This window comes from Oncorhynchus gorbuscha, linkage group LG11 (assembly GCF_021184085.1).
Source record: "Oncorhynchus gorbuscha isolate QuinsamMale2020 ecotype Even-year linkage group LG11, OgorEven_v1.0, whole genome shotgun sequence".
NCBI lineage: Eukaryota > Metazoa > Chordata > Actinopteri > Salmoniformes > Salmonidae > Oncorhynchus > Oncorhynchus gorbuscha.
In genome coordinates this window covers 83,263,079-83,287,078 of record NC_060183.1, presented here as the reverse complement: position 1 = coordinate 83,287,078, position 24,000 = coordinate 83,263,079, and the positions used below count along the sequence as shown (strand labels likewise).

The window sequence follows — 24,000 nt, the reverse complement described above, 5'->3', positions numbered from 1 at the left end:
GAGGAGGAGGTGAGGGTCCTGGAGGAGGAGGTGAGTGTCCTGGAGGAGGAGGTGAGTGTCCTGGAGGAGGAGGTGAGGGTCCTGGAGGAGGAGGTGGCAGGAAAATAACCTTCCCTCAACGTCAACATCAACCAAGGAGCTGATGGTGGACCTCAGGAAACAGCAGAGAGACCACGGTCCTTGTGTCTGTTTGGGTCATTTCAGCACGGGTCTGACGGTCCTCGGGTCTGTTTGGGTTTTTCTGGAACCGGTCCAACTTTCTGGACACATGAAGACCTCTAGTACACAGTTATGTATGGACACATGAAGACCTCTAGTACACAGTTATGTATGGACACATGAAGACCTCTAGTACACAGTTATGTATGGACACATGAAGACCTCTAGTACACAGTTATGTATGGACACATGAAGACCTCTAGTACACAGTTATGTATGGACACATGAAGACCTCTAGTACACAGTTATGTATGGACACATGGTGAGAAACATAGCAATACTGGTCCATAGTAGAAATGGGAAATAGTACTGCCTGGGAAATAGTACTGCCTGGGAAATAGTACTGCCTGGGAAATAGTACTGCCTGGGAAATAGTACTGCCTGGGAAATAGTACTGCCTGGAAAGGAAGTACTTGACATACATCATATCTACCTGCTGTGTGTGTGTGTGTGTGTGTGTGTGTGTGTGTGTGTGTGTGTGTGTGTGTGTGTGTGTGTGTGTGTGTGTGTGTGTGTGTGTGTGTGTGTGTGTGTGTGTGTGTGTGTGTGTGTGTGTGTGTGTGTGTGTGTGTGTGTGTGTGTGTCAGTCAGTCAGTCTCTCTCACACTCACATGTTACGGTGTATCCTGGTTCGGTGACACAAACAGACACACAGAGACGCGCCTTACCTGATGTCCTGGTCTGTCACTATGAAGGCTTTACACAGGGGCTGCGACGTGTTGAGCCAGATAGCCGGGTTCTTCTCTGCAGCCGAGGTCGTCTGGCCCGTGATGGGGGAGGAGCTCATGTGGAGGGCGCTGGAGATAGCCGATAGGAGCGTCTCGTCTGACGTGTCCGGACCCAAACCTGGTAGAGGACGACACGGCCACAGGAACACGGTCAGGAACATAACATCCCATCAACCCCTTCTGATCAGACTCACATACCTCATTGTTTTTACGTCCATGTTCTCCATCTCACAGTGTATTTGATTAGAGATACCTAATAACAGTTGAAATACCATTTATAATTGTAAGATAATGTGGTTATACACAACTGCCTATTATTAACATCAGAGACACAATCAGAGAGACGACAGGCAGGGCTCCTACTTGTTAACCCCTTAGGAAGCTCCATGCTCCTGAGGACCTCTTCTGTGATAGCTGACACCCGCAGGCCTTTCAACCGCTTCTCCCAGAACAGCTGCAAACACAACAGACAGGTGATGAGATGAGGAGAGGAGGGATGATGAGAGCAGGAAAGGAAACAGGTGATGAGAACAGGAAAGGAAACAGACATGTGATGAGATGGGGAGAGGAGGGATGATGAGAACAGGAAAGGAAACAGACAGGTGATGAGAGCAGGAAAGGAAACAGAGGGGTGATGAGAGCAGGAAAGAAACAGAGGGGTGATGAGAACAGGAAAGGAAACAGACATGTGATGAGATGGGGAGAGGAGGGATGATGAGAACAGGAAAGGAAACAGACAGGTGATGAGAGCAGGAAAGGAAACAGACATGTGATGAGATGGGGAGAGGAGGGATGATGAGAGCAGGAAAGGAAACAGACAGGTGATGAGAGCAGGAAAGGAAACAGACAGGTGATGAGAGCAGGAAAGGAAACAGAGGGATGATGAGAACAGGAAAGGAAAAACAGAGGAAAGGAAACAGACAGGTGATGAGAACAGGAAAGGAAACAGAAGGTGATGAGAACAGGAAACAGGAAAGACAGGTGAGATGAGGAAAGAGACAGGTGATGAGAACAGGAAAGGAAACAGACAGGTGATGAGAACAGGAAAGGAAACAGACAGGTGATGAGAGCAGGAAAGGAAACAGACATGTGATGAGATGGGGAGAGGAGGGATGATGAGAACAGGAAAGGAAACAGACAGGTGATGAGAGCAGGAAAGGAAACAGACAGGTGATGAGAACAGGAAAGGAAACAGACAGGTGATGAGAGCAGGAAAGGAAACAGAGGGGTGATGAGAACAGGAAAGGAAACAGACAGGTGATGAGATGGGGAGAGGAGGGATGATGAGAACAGGAAAGGAAACAGACAGGTGATGAGAACAGGAAAGGAAACAGAGTGTGAGGAGATGAGGAAAGGAAACAGAGGGGTGATGAGAACAGGAAAGGAAACCGAGTGTGAGGAGATGAGGAAAGGAAACAGACAGGTGATGAGAGCAGGAAAGGAAACAGAGGGGTGATGAGAACAGGAAAGGAAACAGACAGGTGATGAGATGGGGAGAGGAGGGATGATGAGAGCAGGAAAGGAAACAGACAGGTGATGAGAACAGGAAAGGAAACAGGGTGTGAGGAGATGAGGAAAGGAAACAGACAGGTGATGAGAGCAGGAAAGGAAACAGAGGGGTGATGAGAACAGGAAAGGAAACAGACAGGTGATGAGATGGGGAGAGGAGGGATGATGAGAACAGGAAAGGAAACAGACAGGTGATGAGAGCAGGAAAGGAAACAGACAGATGATGAGAGCAGGAAAGGAAACAGACAGGTGATGAGAACAGGAAAGGAAACAGAGTGTGAGGAGATGAGGAAAGGAAACAGACAGGTGATGAGAGCAGGAAAGGAAACAGACAGGTGTAGCTCAGTTGGTAGAGCATGGCGCTTGTAACGCCAGGGTAGTGGGTTCGATCCCCGGGACCACCCATACGTAGAATGTATGCACACATGACTGTAAGTCGCTTTGGATAAAAGCGTCTGCTAAATGGCATATATTATTATTATTATATATTATAACAGGAATGGAAACAGAGTGTGAGGAGATGAGGAAAGGAAACAGAGTGTGAGGAGATGAGGAGGACCCAGGACCCCCAGAAAACAGGATGTGGTATTTATCCAATTATAGTTCATTCAGGTTCGGGGTATAAATCCTAGCACAGCAGCAACAAGTGTTCAAAAGAGAATAAATAGCAAGACACAAAAGGCCTTCGAAGCGAGACGAGATAACCGACCGAAAGAGACACAAAGAGACACTCAGCCACATCAGTGTGGCTGGCATGGCTGGGGGCAGCTGGAGGAGACTGGCATGGCTGACGGCGGCAGGGGGCAGCTGGAGGAGACTGGCATGGCTGGGGGCAGCTGGAGGAGACTGGCATGGCTGGCGGCGGCAGGGGGCAGCTGGGGGCAGCTGGGGGAGACTGGCATGGCTGGGGGCAGCTGGAGGAGACTGGCATGGCTGGCGGCGGCAGGGGGCAGCTGGGGAGACTGGCATGGCTGGGGGCAGCTGGAGGAGACTGGCATGGCTGGGGGCAGCTGGAGGAGACTGGCATGGCTGGGGGCAGCTGGGGAGACTGGCATGGCTGGGGGCAGCTGGAGGAGACTGGCATGGCTGGGGGCAGCTGGAGGAGACTGGCATGGCTGGCGGCGGCAGGGGGCAGCTGGGGAGACTGGCATGGCTGGGGGCAGCTGGAGGAGACTGGCATGGCTGGGGGCAGCTGGAGGAGACTGGCATGGCTGGCGGCGGCAGGGGGCAGCTGGGGGAGACTGGCATGGCTGGGGGCAGCTGGAGGAGACTGGCATGGCTGGGGGCAGCTGGAGGAGACTGGCATGGCTGGGGGCAGCTTGGGGAGATTGGCATGGCTGGGGGCAGCTGGAGGAGACTGGCATGGCTGGGGGCAGCTGGGGAGACTGGCATGGCTGGGGGCAGCTGGAGGAGACTGGCATGGCTGGGGGCAGCTGGGGGAGACTGGCATGGCTGGGGGCAGCTGGGGGAGACTGGCATGGCTGACGGCGGCAGGGGGCAGCTGGGGGAGACTGGCATGGCAGGGGGCGGCAGGGGGCAGCTGGGGGAGACTGGCATGGTTGGGGATGGCTCCCCTTCATTAGGCCATGATGGCAGCAGACCAACGACCCATCACCCATCTTCCTTGGTTAGTCCTAAACTAATACTCTCCCCAGTTAGAGTGGCAGAATCTTCTTCCTCGATCTATTCCTCTTTTCTCCACGTCTTGAAAACATTTAGGAGCCAATTCACTCAAATCAAAGTTTATTGGTGCTCGTACACCGATCTGCAGATGTTATCTCGGGTGCAGTGAAATGCTTGTGTTTCTACCTTCCAACAGTGCAGTGATAATACCGAACAATACAAAACAATACACACATAATCCTGAAGTAAAAATAAAGAAGTTAAGAAATATCTTCTGCTTCTACACCTGCATTGTTTGCTGTTTGGGGTTTAGGCTGGGTTTCTGTACAGCACTTTGAGATATCAGCTGATGTACGAAGGGCTATATAAATACATTTGATTTGATCACAACAAGCAACGTCAGAGTCCAGAATATAAATATAGAAATATAGGATGGTGTGTATAGACAGTAGTTATATAGGATGGTGTGTATAGACAGTATAGACAGTAGTTATATAGGATGGTGTGTATAGACAGTAGTTATATAGGATGGTGTGTGTAGACAGTATAGACAGTAGTTATATAGGATGGTGTGTATAGACAGTAGTTATATAGGATGGTGTGTATAGACAGTAGTTATATAGGATGGTGTGTATAGACAGTAGTTATATAGGATGGTGTGTATAGACAGTAGTTATATAGGATGGTGTGTATAGACAGTAGTTATATAGGATGGTGTGTGTAGACAGTATAGACAGTAGTTATATAGGATGGTGTGTATAGACAGTAGTTATATAGGATGGTGTGTATAGACAGTAGTTATATAGGATGGTGTGTATAGACAGTAGTTATATAGGATGGTGTGTATAGACAGTAGTTATATAGGATGGTGTGTTTAGACAGTATAGACAGTAGTTATATAGGATGGTGTGTTTAGACAGTATAGACAGTAGTTATATAGGATGGTGTGTATAGACAGTAGTTATATAGGATGGTGTGTATAGACAGTAGTTATATAGGATGGTGTGTATAGACAGTAGTTATATAGGATGGTGTGTTTAGACAGTATAGACAGTAGTTATATAGGATGGTGTGTTTAGACCGTATAGACAGTAGTTATATAGGATGGTGTGTATAGACAGTAGTTATATAGGGTGGTGTGTATAGACAGTATAGACAGTAGTTATATAGGATGGTGTGTATAGACAGTATAGACAGTAGTTGTATAGGATGGTGTGTATAGACAGTAGTTATATAGGATGGTGTGTATAGACAGTAGTTATATAGGATGGTGTGTATAGACAGTAGTTATATAGGATGGTGTGTATAGACAGTAGTTATATAGGATGGTGTGTATAGACAGTATAGACTGTAGTTATATAGGATGGTGTGTATAGACAGTATAGACAGTAGTTATATAGGATGGTGTGTATAGACAGTATAGACAGTAGTTATATAGGATGGTGTATATAGACAGTAGTTATATAGGATGGTGTGTATAGACAGTATAGACAGTAGTTATATAGGATGGTGTGTATAGACAGTATAGACAGTAGTTATATAGGATGGTGTGTATAGACAGTAGTTATATAGGATGGTGTGTATAGACAGTAGTTATTTATAGGATGGTGTGTATAGACAGTAGTTAGTCTAAACTTCCCTCACTGTCCTCAGACACGGCAGCTAACCTAAACGTCCCTCACTGTCCTCAGACACAGCAGCTAACCTAAACGTCCCTCACTGTCCTCAGACACAGCAGCTAACCTAAACGTCCCTCACTGTCCTCAGACACAGCAGCTAACCTAAACGTCCCTCACTGTCCTCAGACACAGCAGCTAGTCTAAACGTCCCTCACTGTCCTCAGACACAGCAGCTAACCTTAAACGTCCCTCACGGTTCTCAGACACAGCAGCTAACCTAAACGTGCCTCACTGTCCACAGACACAGCAGCTAGTCGAAACGTCCCTCACTGTCCTCAGACCACAGACAGCAGCTAACCTAAACGTCCCTCACTGTCCTCAGACCACAAACACAGCAGCTAACCTAAACGTCCTTCAACGTCCTCAGACCACAGCAGCTTACCTATACGTCCCTCACTGTCCTCAGACCACAGACACAGCAGCTAACCTAAACGTCCCTCACTGTCCTCAGACACAGCAGCTAGTCTAAACGTCCCTCACTGTCCTCAGACACAGCAGCTAGTCTAAACGTCCCTCACTATCCTCAGACAAAGCAGCTAACCTAAACGTCCCTCACTGTCCTCAGACACAGCAGCTAACCTAAACGTCCCTCACTGTCCTCAGACACAGCAGCTAGTCTAAACGTCCCTCACTGTCCTCAGACCACAAACACAGCAGCTAACCTAAACGTCCCTCACTGTCCTCAGACCACAGACAGCAGCTAACCTAAACGTCCCTCACTGTCCTCAGACCACAGACACAGCAGCTAACCTAAACGTCCTTCAACGTCCTCAGACACAGCAGCTTACCTATACGTCCCTCACTGTCCTCAGACCACAGACACAGCAGCTAACCTAAACGTCCTTCAACGTCCTCAGACACAGCAGCTTACCTATACGTCCCTCACTGTCCTCAGACCACAGACACAGCAGCTAACCTATACGTCCCTCACTGTCCTCAGACCACAGACACAGCTGCTAACCTAAACGTCCCTCACTGTCCTCAGACACAGCAGCTAGTCTAAACGTCCCTCACTGTCCTCAGACACAGCAGCTAGTCTAAACGTCCCTCACTATCCTCAGACACAGCAGCTAGTCTAAACATCCCTCACTGTCCTCAGACACAGCAGCTAACCTAAACGTCCCTCACTGTCCTCAGACACAGCAGCTAGTCTAAACATCCCTCACTGTCCTCAGACACAGCAGCTAACCTAAACGTCCCTCACTGTCCTCAGACACATCAGCTAACCTCAACGTGCCTCATTGTCCTCAAACACAGCAGCTAGTCTAAACGTCCCTCACTGTCCTCAGACACAGCAGCAAGTCTAAACGTCCCTCACTGTCCTCAGACACAGCAGCAAGTCTAAACGTCCCTCACTGTCCTCAGACACAGCAGCTAACCTCAATGTCCCTCACTGTCCTCAGACACAGCAGCTAACCTCAACGTCCCTCACTGTCCTCAGACACAGCAGCAAGTCTAAACGTCCCTCACTGTCCTCAGACACAGCAGCTAACCTCAACGTCCCTCACTGTCCTCAGACACAGCAGCAAGTCTAAACGTCCCTCACTGTCCTCAGACACAGCAGCAAGTCTAAACGTCCCTCACTGTCCTCAGACACAGCAGCAAGTCTAAACGTCCCTCACTGTCCTCAGACACAGCAGCTAGTCTAAACGTCCCTCACTGTCCTCAGACACAGCAGCTAACCTCAACGTCCCTCACTGTCCTCAGACACAGCAGCAAGTCTAAACGTCCCTCACTGTCCTCAGACACAGCAGCAAGTCTAAACGTCCCTCACTGTCCTCAGACACAGCAGCTAGTCTAAACGTCCCTCACTGTCCTCAGACACAGCAGCTAGTCTAAACGTCCCTCACTGTCCTCAGACACAGCAGCTAACCTAAACGTCCCTCACTGTCCTCAGACACAGCAGCTAACCTAAACGTCCCTCACTGTCCTCAGACACAGCAGCTAACCTCAACGTCCCTCACTGTCCTCAGACACAGCAGCAAGTCTAAACGTCCCTCACTGTCCTCAGACACAGCAGCAAGTCTAAACGCCCCTTACTGTCCTCAGACACAGCAGCTAGTCTAAACGTCCCTCACTGTCCTCAGACACAGCAGCTAACCTCAACGTCCCTCACTGTCCTCAGACACAGCAGCTAACCTCAACGTCCCTCACTGTCCTCAGACACAGCCGCAAGTCTAAACGTCCCTCACTGTCCTCAGACACAGCAGCAAGTCTAAACGTCCCTCACTGTCCTCAGACACAGCAGCAAGTCTAAACGTCCCTCACTGTCCTCAGACACAGCAGCAAGTCTAAACGTCCCTCACTGTCCTCAGACACAGCAGCAAGTCTAAACGTCCCTCACTGTCCTCAGACACAGCAGCTAGTCTAAACGTCCCTCACTGTCCTCAGACACAGCAGCTAACCTCAACGTCCCTCACTGTCCTCAGACACAGCAGCAAGTCTAAACGTCCCTCACTGTCCTCAGACACAGCAGCAAGTCTAAACGTCCCTCACTGTCCTCAGACACAGCAGCTAGTCTAAACGTCCCTCACTGTCCTCAGACACAGCAGCTAGTCTAAACGTCCCTCACTGTCCTCAGACACAGCAGCTAACCTCAACGTCCCTCACTGTCCTCAGACACAGCAGCTAACCTCAACGTCCCTCACTGTCCTCAGACACAGCCGCAAGTCTAAACGTCTCTCACTGTCCTCAGACACAGCAGCAAGTCTAAACGTCCCTCACTGTCCTCAGACACAGCAGCAAGTCTAAACGTCCCTCACTGTCCTCAGACACAGCAGCTAGTCTAAACGTCCCTCACTGTCCTCAGACACAGCAGCTAACCTAAACGTCCCTCACTGTCCTCAGACCACAAACACAGCAGCTAACCTAAACGTCCCTCACTGTCCTCAGACACAGCAGCTAACATCAACGTCCCTCACTGTCCTCAGACACAGCAGCTAACCTAAACGTCCCTCACTGTCCTCAGACACAGCAGCAAGTCTAAACGTCCCTCACTGTCTTCAGACACACATATAGCGGTAGTTAACACAGCCCAAACCTAACAACAACAAACCCTGCTTTGCTGCTGATTCAAGACATTCAGGCACTGCATTATTGGTAAGGGAAAATGTGATTTTGAATGGTAATCAATTGTTGGTCTCTAAAAAGTTCTCACAAGTATAGTAAGACATAGCTGTGTGTGTAGGGGGACAGAATGATCTCCCCGGCAACAAGGAGATGGGGTGGGTGTCATGGGAACAGAATTTGCTGAGTTGGCAGATTGTCCCAACGACACAGAAGCAGCCTATTGGTGGGAGAGAGAGAGAATTACCTGATACATTACATTAACCCTCCCCGTGACTGACTGGCTGGCTGGCTGGCTGGCTGGCTGGCTGACAGGCTGGCTGACTAAGTCACTGACTGGCTGGCTGACTAAGTGACTGACTGGCTGACTAAGTGACTGACTGGCTGACTAAGTGACTGACTGGCTGGCTGGCTGACTATGTGACTGGCTGGCTGACTATGTGACTGACTGGCTGGCTGGCTGACTGGCTGGCTGGCTAAGTGACTGACTGGCTGACTGACTAACAGACTGGTTGGCTGGCTGACTAAGTGACTGACTGGCTGGCTGGCTGACTATGTGACTGACTGGCTGGCTGGCTGACTGGCTGGCTGGCTAAGTGACTGGCTGGCTGGCTGACTAAGTGACTGACTGGCTGACTAAGTGACTGACTGGCTGACTAAGTGACTGACTGGCTGGCTGGCTGACTGACTATGTGACTGGCTGGCTGGCTGGCTGACTATGTGACTGGCTGGCTGGCTAGCTGACTATGTGACTGGCTGGCTGGCTGGCTGGCTGGCTGACTAAGTGACTGGCTGGCTGACTGACTATGTGACTGACTGGCTGACTAAGTGACTGACTGGCTGGCTGGCTGACTGGCTGACTAAGTGAATGGTTGGCTGACTGACTATGTGACTGGTTGGCTGGCTGGCTGACTATGTGACTGGCTGGCTGGCTGGCTGACTAGGTGACTGGCTGGCTGGCTGACTAAGTGACTGACTGGCTGGCTGACTAAGTGACTGACTGGCTGGCTGACTGACTGACTGACTAACTGACTGGCTGGCTGGCTGACTAAGTGACTGACTAGCTGGCTGACTAAGTGACTGACTGGTTGACTAAGTGACTGACTGGCTGGCTGACTAAGTGACTGACTGGCTGACTATGTGACTGACTGGCTGGCTGGCTGACTGGCTGGCTGGCTAAGTGACTGACTGGCTGGCTGACTAAGTGACTGACTGGCTGGCTGACTAAGTGACTGACTGGCTGGCTGACTAAGTGACTGACTGGCTGGCTGACTAAGTGACTGACTGGCTGGCTGACTAACTGACTGGCTGGCTAAGTGACTGACTGGCTGGCTGGCTGACTATGTGACTGACTGGCTGGCTGGCTGGCTGGCTGACTGGCTGGCTGGCTAAGTGACTGACTGGCTGGCTGGCTGACTAAGTGACTGACTGGCTGGCTGACTAACTGACTGGCTGGCTGGCTGACTAAGTGACTGACTGGCTGACTAAGTGACTGACTGGCTGGCTGGCTGACTATGTGACTGGCTGGCTGACTATGTGACTGACTGGCTGGCTGGCTGACTGGCTGGCTGGCTAAGTGACTGGCTGGCTGGCTGACTAAGTGACTGACTGGCTGACTAAGTGACTGACTGGCTGACTAAGTGACTGACTGGCTGGCTGACTGACTATGTGACTGGCTGGCTGGCTGGCTGACTATGTGACTGGCTGGCTGGCTAGCTGACTATGTGACTGGCTGGCTGGCTGGCTGGCTGGCTGACTAAGTGACTGGCTGGCTGACTGACTATGTGACTGACTGGCTGACTAAGTGACTGACTGGCTGGCTGGCTGACTGGCTGACTAAGTGAATGGTTGGCTGACTGACTATGTGACTGGCTGGCTGGCTGGCTGACTATGTGACTGGCTGGCTGGCTGGCTGACTAGGTGACTGGCTGGCTGGCTGACTAAGTGACTGACTGGCTGGCTGACTAAGTGACTGACTGGCTGGCTGACTGACTGACTAACTGACTGGCTGGCTGGCTGACTAAGTGACTGACTAGCTGGCTGACTAAGTGACTGACTGGTTGACTAAGTGACTGACTGGCTGGCTGACTAAGTGACTGACTGGCTGACTATGTGACTGACTGGCTGGCTGGCTGACTGGCTGGCTGGCTAAGTGACTCACTGGCTGGCTGGCTGACTAAGTGACTGACTGGCTGGCTGACTAAGTGACTGACTGGCTGGCTGACTAAGTGACTGACTGGCTGGCTGACTAAGTGACTGACTGGCTGGCTGACTAAGTGACTGACTGGCTGGCTGACTAACTGACTGGCTGGCTAAGTGACTGACTGGCTGGCTGGCTGACTATGTGACTGACTGGCTGGCTGACTGGCTGGCTGGCTAAGTGACTGACTGGCTGGCTGGCTGACTAAGTGACTGACTGGCTGGCTGACTAACTGACTGGCTGGCTGGCTGACTAAGTGACTGACTGGCTGACTAAATGACTGACTGGCTGGCTGGCTGACTATGTGACTGGCTGGCTGACTAAGTGACTGACTGGCTGACTCACTAACTGGCTGGCTGACTAACTGACTAAGTGACCGGCTGGCTGACTAAGTGACTGACTGGCTGGCTGACTAACTGACTAAGTGACTGACTGGCTGGCTGACTAACTGACTAAGTGAATGGTTGGCTGACTGACTATGTGGCTGGCTGGCTGGCTGGCTGACTGACTGACTGGCATTCATCTGGTGAGGCTTCATCATGTATATGATAACACACACACACACACACACACACACACACACACACACACACACACACACACACACACACACACACACACACACGCGCTATCGATCCCAGTAAAAAAGAGCAGCACACGCACAAAAACATCCACCTGCGCATCAATTCCACCCACACTAACTGTGATTCACTGCTCTCTGTACAGAGTAGACTGGACCTAGTGGTCTGTAGACTGGGCAGATTCTCAGGGTAGACTGGGCCTACCGGTCTGTAGACTGGGCAGCTACTCAGGGTAGACTGGGCCTACCGGTCTGTCATCTCTGCTATTCAGGGTAGACTGGGCCTACCGGTCTGTCATTTCTGCTACTCAGGGTAGACTGTGCCTACTGGTCTGTCATCTCTGCTCATTAGGGTAGACTGGACCTAGTGGTCTGTAGACTGGACCCAGTGGTCTGTAGACTGGACCCAGTGGTCTGTAGACTGGGCAGCTACTCAGGGTCGACTGGACCTAGTGGTCTGTAGACTGGACAGCTACTCAGGGTAGACTGGGCCTACCGGTCTGTCATCTCTGCTACTCAGGTTAGACTGGGCCTACTGGTCTGTAATTTATGTTACTCAGGGTAGACTGGGCCTACTGGCTCTATAGCGGCTATGACTGGCTCTATCATGGCTATGACTGGCTCTATAGTGGCTATGACTGGCTCTATAGCGGCTATGACTGGCTCTATAGCGGCTATGACTGGCTCTATAGTGGCTATGACTGGCTCTATAGTGGCTATGACTGGCTCTATAGCGGCTATGACTGGCTCTATAGCGGCTATGACTGGCTCTATAGTGGCTATGACTGGCTCTATAGCGGCTATGACTGGCTCTATAGTGGCTATGACTGGCTCTATAGCGGCTATGACTGGCTCTATAGCGGCTATGACTGGCTCTATCATGGCTATGACTGGCTCTATAGCGGCTATGACTGGCTCTATAGCGGCTATGACTGCCTCTATAACAGCTCCTACAGTCCCAGTCTCAGTGTGGTGCTGCTGTAACACAGTAAGCAGCTACAGCTCTACATCTGTGGTCCGTTAGCATCCTCTAGTGGTCGGTGCCAGACATGACACCCTGGTTCGGTTACATAATAGGTTTAGTGGGCTTTGCTCTACTGTGTAACTAGTATGACGTTGTGGCTAGCCTACGTAGTAGCCACTAGACAATGAGAGGCTGTGATACTGGTGTCAGGAGACTGAACTGCCTGCACACCAGTTCAAAAACTCACAACTTGAGTCTTCATTTGAAACTCTTTTCCAAGTGTGTGTGTGTGTGTGTGTGTGTGTGTGTGTGTGTGTGTGTGTGTGTGTGTGTGTGTGTGTGTGTGTGTGTGTGTGTGTGTGTGTGTGTGTGTGTGTGTGTGTGTGTGTGTGTGTGTCTCACCTGTCTGGGCTGCTCTGTGGCTCTCTGCAGGTCTGTCTTCACCTTGTTGCTGGGGTGGTTCACCACTTTGGTGACGGGCTGCTTAAAGATGGAGGCTGTCTGTCTGATAGGAAGTCCTGTGTTCAGGTCTGGTTTACCCTTAAAAGGAGAAGAGTGACTCAATTAAACGACAGGAGAGATGCTATATAGAGTAGAGAGGCTATATACAGTAGAGGGGCTATATACAGTAGAGAGGCTACATACAGTAGAGAGGCTATATAGAGTAGAGAGGCTATATAGAGTAGAGAGGCTATATAGAGTAGAGGATATATACAGTAGAGAGGCTATATAGAGTAGAGAGGCTATATAGAGTAGAGAGGCTATATAGAGTAGAGAGGCTATATACAGTAGTGAGGCTATATACAGTAGAGAGGCTATATACAGTAGAGAGGCTATATACAGTAGAGAGGCTATATACAGTAGAGAGGCTATATAGAGTAGAGAGGCTATATACAGTAGTGAGGCTATATACAGTAGAGAGGCTATATACAGTAGAGAGGCTATATACAGTAGAGATATAGAGTAGAGGCTATATAGAGTAGAGAGGCTATATACAGTAGAGAGGCTATATAGAGTAGAGAGGCTATATACAGTAGAGAGGCTATATAGAGTAGAGAGTAGAGAGGCTATATACAGTAGAGAGGCTATATACAGTAGAGAGGCTATATAGAGTAGTGAGGCTATATACAGTAGAGGCTATATAGTAGAGCTATATAGAGAGGCTATATACAGTAGTGAGGCTATATACAGTAGAGGCTATATAGAGTAGAGAGGCTATATACAGTAGAGAGGCTATATACAGTAGAGAGGCTATATATAGAGTAGAGAGGCTATATACAGTAGAGAGGCTATATACAGTAGAGGCTATATACAGTAGAGAGGCTATATAGAGTAGAGAGGCTATATAGAGTAGAGAGGCTATATAGAGTAGAGAGGCTATATAGAGTAGAGAGGCTATATACAGTAGAGAGGCTATATACAGTAGAGAGGCTATATACAGAGAGGCTATATACAGTAGAGAGGCTATATACAGCTATATAGTAGAGAGGCTATATACAGTAGAGAGCTATATATAGAGGCAGTAGAGAGGCTATATACAGTAGAGAGGCTATATACAGTAGAGAGGCTATATACAGTAGAGAGGCTATATACAGTAGAGAGGCTATATACAGTAGAGAGGCTATATAGAGTAGAGAGGCTATATACAGTAGAGAGGCTATTATAGAGTAGAGAGGCTATATACAGTAGAGAGGCTATAAACAGTAGACAGGCTATATACAGTAGAGAGACTATATAGAGTAGAGGCTATATACAGTAAGTAGTGAGTGCAGATAGCCTGGTTAGTCAATGTGCAGGAGCACTGGTTGGTCAGGCCAATTGAGGTAGTATGTACATGAATGTATAGTTATAGTGACTATGCATATATGATAAACAGAGAGTAGCAGCAGTGTAAAAAGAGGGGTTGGGGGGGCACACAATGCAAATAGTCTGGGTAGCCGAACCTTCCTTTTAATAGTTTGCCACCCCTCCACCGCCCCTCATCCCCCTGCTTTGGGCACTCGTGCGCTCCTCCTTTTCTCGTGCGCTCCTCCTTTTCTCGTACACTCCTCCTTTTCTCGTGCGCTCCTCCTTTTCTCGTGCGCTCCTCCTTTTCTCGTGCGCTCCTCCTTTTCCCATGCGCCCCTCTTTTTCTCGTGCGCCCCTCCTTTTCTCGTGCGCTCCTCCTTTTCTCGTGCGCTCCTCCTTTTCTCGTGCGCTCCTCCTTTTCTCGTGCGCTCCTCCTTTTCTCGTGCGCTCCTCTTTTTCTCGTGCGCTCCTCTTTTTCTAGCTGATCGTGTTAAACACATTCAGCAGAACTGCCACAGCCACTGCGGGGCATGAGATCTCGTCTACCTCTAGCAAGCACAGGGCATAACGTTACACTGGTTTGATCAGGTTCCTAATGACATTTATTACAGTAATCACTGTGTGGCAAGAAACGACTGAGCCAATCAGCAGTGTCATAAGCAAAAGTAAACAGAAAACGCCTTGCAAAACTGCTGAATCAGAAACTATCAACACTAAGGTCAGTGACCGCCTGAACTTTCGCCTAGACTTGCCCGCACCTTGTGAGTTTGGATTGTGTACTAAACGCGCGAACAAAAAGGAGGTATTTGGACATAAATTATGGACTTTATCGAACAAATCAAACATTTATTGTGGAACTGGGATTCCTGGGAGTGCATTCTGACGAAGATCATCAAAGGTAAGCGAATATTTATAATGCTATTTCTGACTTCTGTTGACTCCACAACATATCTGTATGGCTTGTTTTGTTGTTTGAGCGCTGTACTCAGATTATTGTGTGTGTGTGTATTGTGTGCTTTTCCGAAATCTGACACAGTGGTTGCTTTAAGGAGAAGTTTATCTAAAGTTCCATGCATAACACTTGTATTTTCATCAACATTTATGATGAGTATTTCTGTAAATTGATGTGGCTCTCTGCAAAATAACCGGATGTTTTGGAGCCAATGTAAACTGAGGTTTTTGGATATAAATATGAACTTTATCGAACAAAACATACATGTATTGTCTGGGGCGACAGGGTAGCCTAGTGGTTAAGAGTGTTGTACTAGTAACCGGAAGGTTGCAAGTTCAAACCCCTGAGCTGACAAGGTACAAATCTGTCGTTCTGCCCCTGAACAGGCAGTTAACCCATTGTTCCTAGGCTGTCATTGAAAATAAGAATTTGTTCTTAACTGACTTGCCTAGTTAAATAAAGGATAAAATTAAATAAAAAACATGAAGTCCAGCGAGGTAACTGACTTGCCTAGTTGCCTAGTAATCCCTCTCACCCCCCCCTTTAAGATTTAGATGCACTATTGTAAAGTGACTGTTCCACTCGATGTCATAAGGTGAATGCACCAATTTGTAAGTCGCTCTGGATAAGAGCGTCTGCTAAATGACTTAAATGTAATGTAAATGTTTCTATAGAAACTATCAACACTAGAGTCAGTGACCGTTTCTATAGAAACTATCAACACTAAGTTCAGTGACCGTTTCTATAGAAACTATCAACACTAGAGTCAGTGACCGTTTCTATAGAAACTATCAACACTAAGGTCAGTGACCGTTTCTATAGAAACTATCAACACTAAGGTCAGTGACCGTTTCTATAGAAACTATCAACACTAGAGTCAGTGACCGTTTCTATAGAAACTATCAACACTAAGGTCAGTGACCGTTTCTATAGAAACTATCAACACTAAGGTCAGTGACCGTTTCTATAGAAACTATCAACACTAGAGTCAGTGACCGTTTCTATAGAAACTATCAACACTAGAGTCAGTGACCGTTTCTATAGAAACTATCAACACTATGGTCAGTGACCGTTTCTATAGAAACTATCAACACTAGAGAAACTATCAACACTATAGTGACCGTTTCTATAGAAACTATCAACACTATAGTCAGTGACCGTTTCTATAGAAACTATCAACACTATAGTCAGTGACCGTTTCTATAGAAACTATCAACACTAAGGTCAGTGACCGTTTCTATAGAAACTATCAACACTATAGTCAGTGACCGTTTCTATAGAAACTATCAACACTATAGTCAGTGACCGTTTCTATAGAAACTATCAACACTAAGGTCAGTGACCGTTTCTATAGAAACTATCAACACTAAGGTCAGTGACCGTTTCTATAGAAACTATCAACACTATAGTCAGTGACCGTTTCTATAGAAACTATCAACACTGAAACACTGAAAACAAGTTTGCGATTCAAACAACTAGTGAGGCAGACAGACAGACAACTAGTGAGGCAGACAGACTACTAGTGAGGCAGAGAGATAGACAACTAGTGAGGCTGACAGACAGACAACTAGTGAGGCTGACAGACAGACAACTAGTGAGACAGACAGACAGACAACTAGTGAGGCTGACAGACAGACAACTAGTGAGGCTGACAGACAGACAACTAGTGAGGCTGACAGACAGACAACTAGTGAGGCTGACAGACAGACAACTAGTGAGACAGACAGACAACTAGTGAGGCTGACAGACAGACAACTAGTGAGACAGACAGACAACTAGTGAGGCTGACAGACAGACAACTAGTGAGACAGACAGACAGACAACTAGTGAGGCTGACAGACAGACAACTAGTGAGACAGACAGACAACTAGTGAGGCTGACAGACAGACAACTAGTGAGACAGACAGACAGACAACTAGTGAGACAGACAGACAGACAACTAGTGAGGCAGAGAGACAGACAACTAGTGAGGCTGACAGGCAGACAACTAGTGAGACAGACAGACAGACAGACAACTAGTGAGGCTGACAGACAGACAACTAGTGAGACAGACAGACAGACAGACAACTAGTGAGGCTGACAGACAGACAACTAGTGAGGCAGAGAGACAGACAACTAGTGAGGCAGACGTACAGACAACTAGTGAGGCAGACAGACAGACAACTAGTGAGACAGACAGACAACTAGTGAGGCAGACATACAGACAACTAGTGAGGCTGACAGACAGACAACTAGTGAGACAGACAGACAGACAGACAGACAACTAGTGAGACAGACAGACAGACAACTAGTGAGGCTGACAGACAGACAACTAGTGAGACAGACAGACAACTAGTGAGACAGACAGACAGACAACTAGTGAGGCAGAGAGACAGACAACTAGTGAGACAGACAGACAGACAGACAACTAGTGAGGCTGACAGACAGACAACTAGTGAGACAGACAGACAGACAACTAGTGAGACAGACAGACAGACAACTAGTGAGGCTGACAGACAGACAACTAGTGAGAGACAGACAGACAACTAGTGAGGCTGACAGACAGACAACTAGTGAGACAGACAGACAACTAGTGAGACAGACAGACAGACAACTAGTGAGACAGACAGACAGACAACTAGTGAGACAGACAGACAGACAGACAACTAGTGAGACAGACAGACAACTAGTGAGGCTGACAGACAGACAACTAGTGAGGCAGACAGACAGACAACTAGTGAGACAGACAGACAGACAACTAGTGAGGCTGACAGACGGACAACTAGTGAGGCTGACAGACAGACAACTAGTGAGACAGACAGACAACTAGTGAGGCTGACAGACAGACAACTAGTGAGGCTGACAGACAGACAACTAGTGAGGCTGACAGACAGACAACTAGTGAGGCTGACAGACAGACAACTAGTGAGACAGACAGACAACTAGTGAGGCTGACAGACAGACAACTAGTGAGACAGACAGACAGACAACTAGTGAGGCTGACAGACAGACAACTAGTGAGGCTGACAGACAGACAACATTCAAAGTAGACGGATGGTTGAGTGAGGCTGACAGACAGACAACTAGTGAGACAGACAGACAACTAGTGAGGCTGACAGACAGACAACTAGTGAGGCTGACAGACAGACAACTAGTGAGACAGACAGACAACTAGTGAGGCTGACAGACAGACAACATTCAAAGTAGACGGATGGTTGAGTGAGGCTGACAGACAGACAACTAGTGAGACAGACAGACAACTAGTGAGGCTGACAGACAGACAGACAACTAGTGAGGCTGACAGACAGACAACTAGTGAGGCTGACAGACAGACAACTAGTGAGACAGACAGACAGACAACTAGTGAGACAGACAGACAGACAACTAGTGAGGCTGACAGACAGACAACTAGTGAGACAGACAGACAGACAACTAGTGAGACAGACAGACAACTAGTGAGACAGACAGACAGACAACTAGTGAGGCAGAGAGACAGACAACTAGTGAGACAGACAGACAGACAGACAACTAGTGAGGCTGACAGACAGACAACTAGTGAGACAGACAGACAGACAACTAGTGAGGCTGACAGACAGACAACTAGTGAGACAGACAGACAGACAACTAGTGAGGCTGACAGACAGACAACTAGTGAGACAGACAGACAACTAGTGAGGCTGACAGACAGACAACTAGTGAGACAGACAGACAACTAGTGAGACAGACAGACAGACAGACAACTAGTGAGGCAGACAGACAACTAGTGAGGCAGACAGACAGACAGACAACTAGTGAGGCTGACAGACAGACAGACAACTAGTGAGACTGACAGACAGACAACTAGTGAGACAGACAGACAGACAACTAGTGAGACAGACAGACAGACAACTAGTGAGACAGACAGACAGACAACTAGTGAGGCTGACAGACAGACAACTAGTGAGGCTGACAGACAGACAACTAGTGAGACAGACAGACAGACAACTAGTGAGACAGACAGACAGACAACTAGTGAGACAGACAGACAGACAGACAGACAGACAGACAGACAACTAGTGAGACAGACAGACAACTAGTGAGGCTGACAGACAGACAACTAGTGAGGCAGACAGACAGACAACTAGTGAGACAGACAGACAGACAACTAGTGAGGCTGACAGACAGACAACTAGTGAGGCTGACAGACAGACAACTAGTGAGGCTGACAGACAGACAACTAGTGAGGCTGACAGACAGACAACTAGTGAGACAGACAGACAACTAGTGAGGCTGACAGACAGACAACTAGTGAGGCAGAGAGACAGACAACTAGTGAGGCTGACAGACAGACAACTAGTGAGACAGACAGACAGACAGACAGACAGACAGACAGACAGACAGACAGACAGACAGACAGACAACTAGTGAGGCTGACAGACAGACAACTAGTGAGACAGACAGACAGACAACTAGTGAGGCTGACAGACAGACAACTAGTGAGACAGACAGACAGACAACTAGTGAGGCTGACAGACAGACAACTAGTGAGACAGACAGACAACTAGTGAGGCTGACAGACAGACAACTAGTGAGACAGACAGACAACTAGTGAGACAGACAGACAGACAACTAGTGAGGCAGACAGACAGACAACTAGTGAGGCAGACAGACAGACAGACAACTGAGTGAGACAGACAACTAGTGAGGCTGACAGACAGACAGACAACTAGTGAGACAGACAGGCTAGTGAGACAGACAGACAGACAACTAGAGAGACAGACAGACAGACAGACAGACAACTAGTGAGGCTGACAGACAGACAGACAACTAGTGAGACAGACAGACAGACAACTAGTGAGACAGACAGACAGACAACTAGTGAGACAGACAGACAGACAACTAGTGAGACAGACAGACAACTAGTGAGGCTGACAGACAGACAACTAGTGAGGCAGACAGACAGACAACTAGTGAGACAGACAGACAGACAACTAGTGAGACAACTAGTGAGGCTGACAGACAGACAACTAGTGAGGCTGACAGACAGACAACTGAGTGAGACAGACAGACAACTGAGACAGACAGACAACTAGTGAGGCTGACAGACAAACAACTAGTGAGGCTGACAGACAGACAACTAGTGAGACAGACAGACAGACAACTAGTGAGGCTGACAGACAGACAACAGACGGAACTGAGTGAGTCTGACAGACAGACAACTAGTGAGACAGACAGACAACTAGTGAGGCTGACAGACAGACAGACAACTAGTGAGGCTGACAGACAGACAACTAGTGAGACAGATAGACAGACAACTAGTGAGACAGACAGACAGACAGACAGACAGACAGACAGACAGACAGACAGACAGACAGACAGTGAGACAGACAGACAGACAACAGACAGACAGACAGACAGACAACTAGTGAGGCTGACAGACAGACAACTAGTGAGACAGACAGACAGACAACTAGTGAGGCTGACAGACAGACAACTAGTGAGACAGACAGACAACTAGTGAGGCTGACAGACAGACAACTAGTGAGGCTGACAGACAGACAACTAGTGAGACAGACAGACAGACAACTAGTGAGGCTGACAGACAGACAACTAGTGAGACAGACAGACAACTAGTGAGGCTGACAGACAGACAACTAGTGAGACAGACAGATAGACAACTAGTGAGACAGACAGACAACTAGTGAGGCTGACAGACAGACAACTAGTGAGACAGACAGACCGACAACACAACTGAGTGAGGCTGACAGACAGACAACTAGTGAGACAGACAGTGAGGCTGACAGACAGACAACTAGTGAGGCTGACAGACAGACAACTAGTGAGACAGACAGACAACTAGTGAGGCTGACAGACAGACAACATTCAAAGTAGACGGATGGTTGAGTGAGGCTGACAGACAGACAACTAGTGAGACAGACAGACAACTAGTGAGGCTGACAGACAGACAGACAACTAGTGAGGCTGACAGACAGACAACTAGTGAGACAGATAGACAGACAACTAGTGAGACAGACAGACAGACAGACAGACAGACAGACAGACAGACAGACAGACAGACAGACAGACAGACAGACAGACAGACAGACAGACAGACAGACAGACAGACAACTAGTGAGGCTGACAGACAGACAACTAGTGAGGCAGAGAGACAGACAACTAGTGAGGCTGACAGACAGACAACTAGTGAGACAGACAGACAGACAGACAGACAGACAGACAGACAGACAGACAGACAGACAGACAGACAACTAGTGAGGCTGACAGACAGACAACTAGTGAGACAGACAGACAGACAACTAGTGAGGCTGACAGACAGACAACTAGTGAGACAGACAGACAGACAACTAGTGAGGCTGACAGACAGACAACTAGTGAGACAGACAGACAACTAGTGAGGCTGACAGACAGACAACTAGTGAGACAGACAGACAACTAGTGAGACAGACAGACAGACAACTAGTGAGGCAGACAGACAGACAGACAACTAGTGAGGCTGACAGACAGACAGACAACTAGTGAGGCTGACAGACAGACAGACAACTAGTGAGACAGACAGACAGACAACTAGTGAGACAGACAGACAGACAACTAGTGAGACAGACAGACAGACAACTAGTGAGGCTGACAGACAGACAACTAGTGAGGCTGACAGACAGACAGACAACTAGTGAGACAGACAGACAGACAACTAGTGAGACAGACAGACAGACAACTAGTGAGACAGACAGACAGACAGACAGACAGACAGACAGACAGACAGACAGACAGACAGACAACTAGTGAGACAGACAGACAACTAGTGAGGCTGACAGACAGACAACTAGTGAGGCAGACAGACAGACAACTAGTGAGACAGACAGACAGACAACTAGTGAGGCTGACAGACAGACAACTAGTGAGGCTGACAGACAGACAACTAGTGAGGCTGACAGACAGACAACTAGTGAGACAGACAGACAACTAGTGAGGCTGACAGACAGACAACTAGTGAGGCTGACAGACAGACAACTAGTGAGACAGACAGACAGACAACTAGTGAGGCTGACAGACAGACAACTAGTGAGGCTGACAGACAGACAACATTCAAAGTAGACGGATGGTTGAGTGAGGCTGACAGACAGACAACTAGTGAGGCTGACAGACAGACAACTAGTGAGGCTGACAGACAGACAACTAGTGAGACAGACAGACAACTAGTGAGGCTGACAGACAGACAACATTCAAAGTAGACGGATGGTTGAGTGAGTCTGACAGACAGACAACTAGTGAGACAGACAGACAACTAGTGAGGCTGACAGACAGACAGACAACTAGTGAGGCTGACAGACAGACAACTAGTGAGACAGATAGACAGACAACTAGTGAGACAGACAGACAGACAGACAGACAGACAGACAGACAGACAGACAGACAGACAACTAGTGAGGCTGACAGACAGACAACTAGTGAGACAGACAGACAGACAACTAGTGAGGCTGACAGACAGACAACTAGTGAGACAGACAGACAACTAGTGAGGCTGACAGACAGACAACTAGTGAGGCTGACAGACAGACAACTAGTGAGACAGACAGACAGACAACTAGTGAGGCTGACAGACAGACAACTAGTGAGACAGACAGACAACTAGTGAGGCTGACAGACAGACAACTAGTGAGACAGACAGATAGACAACTAGTGAGACAGACAGACAACTAGTGAGGCTGACAGACAGACAACTAGTGAGACAGACAGACCGACAACATTCAAAGTAGACGGATGGTTGAGTGAGGCTGACAGACAGACAACTAGTGAGACAGACAGACAACTAGTGAGGCTGACAGACAGACAACTAGTGAGGCTGACAGACAGACAACTAGTGAGACAGACAGACAACTAGTGAGGCTGACAGACAGACAACATTCAAAGTAGACGGATGGTTGAGTGAGGCTGACAGACAGACAACTAGTGAGACAGACAGACAACTAGTGAGGCTGACAGACAGACAGACAACTAGTGAGGCTGACAGACAGACAACTAGTGAGACAGATAGACAGACAACTAGTGAGACAGACAGACAGACAGACAGACAGACAGACAGACAGACAGACAGACAGACAGACAGACAGACAGACAGACAGACAGACAGACAGACAGACAGACAACTAGTGAGGCTGACAGACAGACAACTAGTGAGACAGACAGACAGACAACTAGTGAGGCTGACAGACAGACAACTAGTGAGACAGACAGACAACTAGTGAGGCTGACAGACAGACAACTAGTGAGGCTGACAGACAGACAACTAGTGAGACAGACAGACAGACAACTAGTGAGGCTGACAGACAGACAACTAGTGAGACAGACAGGCAGACAACTAGTGAGGCTGACAGACAGACAACTAGTGAGACAGACAGATAGACAACTAGTGAGACAGACAGACAACTAGTGAGGCTGACAGACAGACAACTAGTGAGACAGACAGACAGACAACATTCAAAGTAGACGGATGGTTGAGTGAGGCTGACAGACAGACAACTAGTGAGACAGACAGACAACTAGTGAGGCTGACAGACAGACAACTAGTGAGACAGACAGACAACTAGTGAGGCTGACAGACAGACAACATTCAAAGTAGACGGATGGTTGAGTGAGGCTGACAGACAGACAACTAGTGAGACAGACAGACAACTAGTGAGGCTGACAGACAGACAGACAACTAGTGAGGCTGACA

General features: G+C 48.4%; 1 protein-coding gene across 1 annotated transcript in view; it reads right to left on the bottom strand.

Annotated features, from left to right (window-relative positions):
- Nucleotides 1-24,000, bottom strand: part of LOC123989561 (methyl-CpG-binding domain protein 2-like) — a 104,757-nt gene that overhangs the window by 42,311 nt on the left and 38,446 nt on the right. Inside the window, exons 3-5 of the mRNA XM_046290675.1 lie at nucleotides 12,971-13,108; nucleotides 1,311-1,401; nucleotides 888-1,065 (exon numbers count right to left, since the gene is read on the bottom strand). Coding sequence (XP_046146631.1) covers nucleotides 888-1,065; nucleotides 1,311-1,401; nucleotides 12,971-13,108 — 407 coding nt within the window. The remainder of the gene's footprint in view (nucleotides 1-887; nucleotides 1,066-1,310; nucleotides 1,402-12,970; nucleotides 13,109-24,000) is intronic.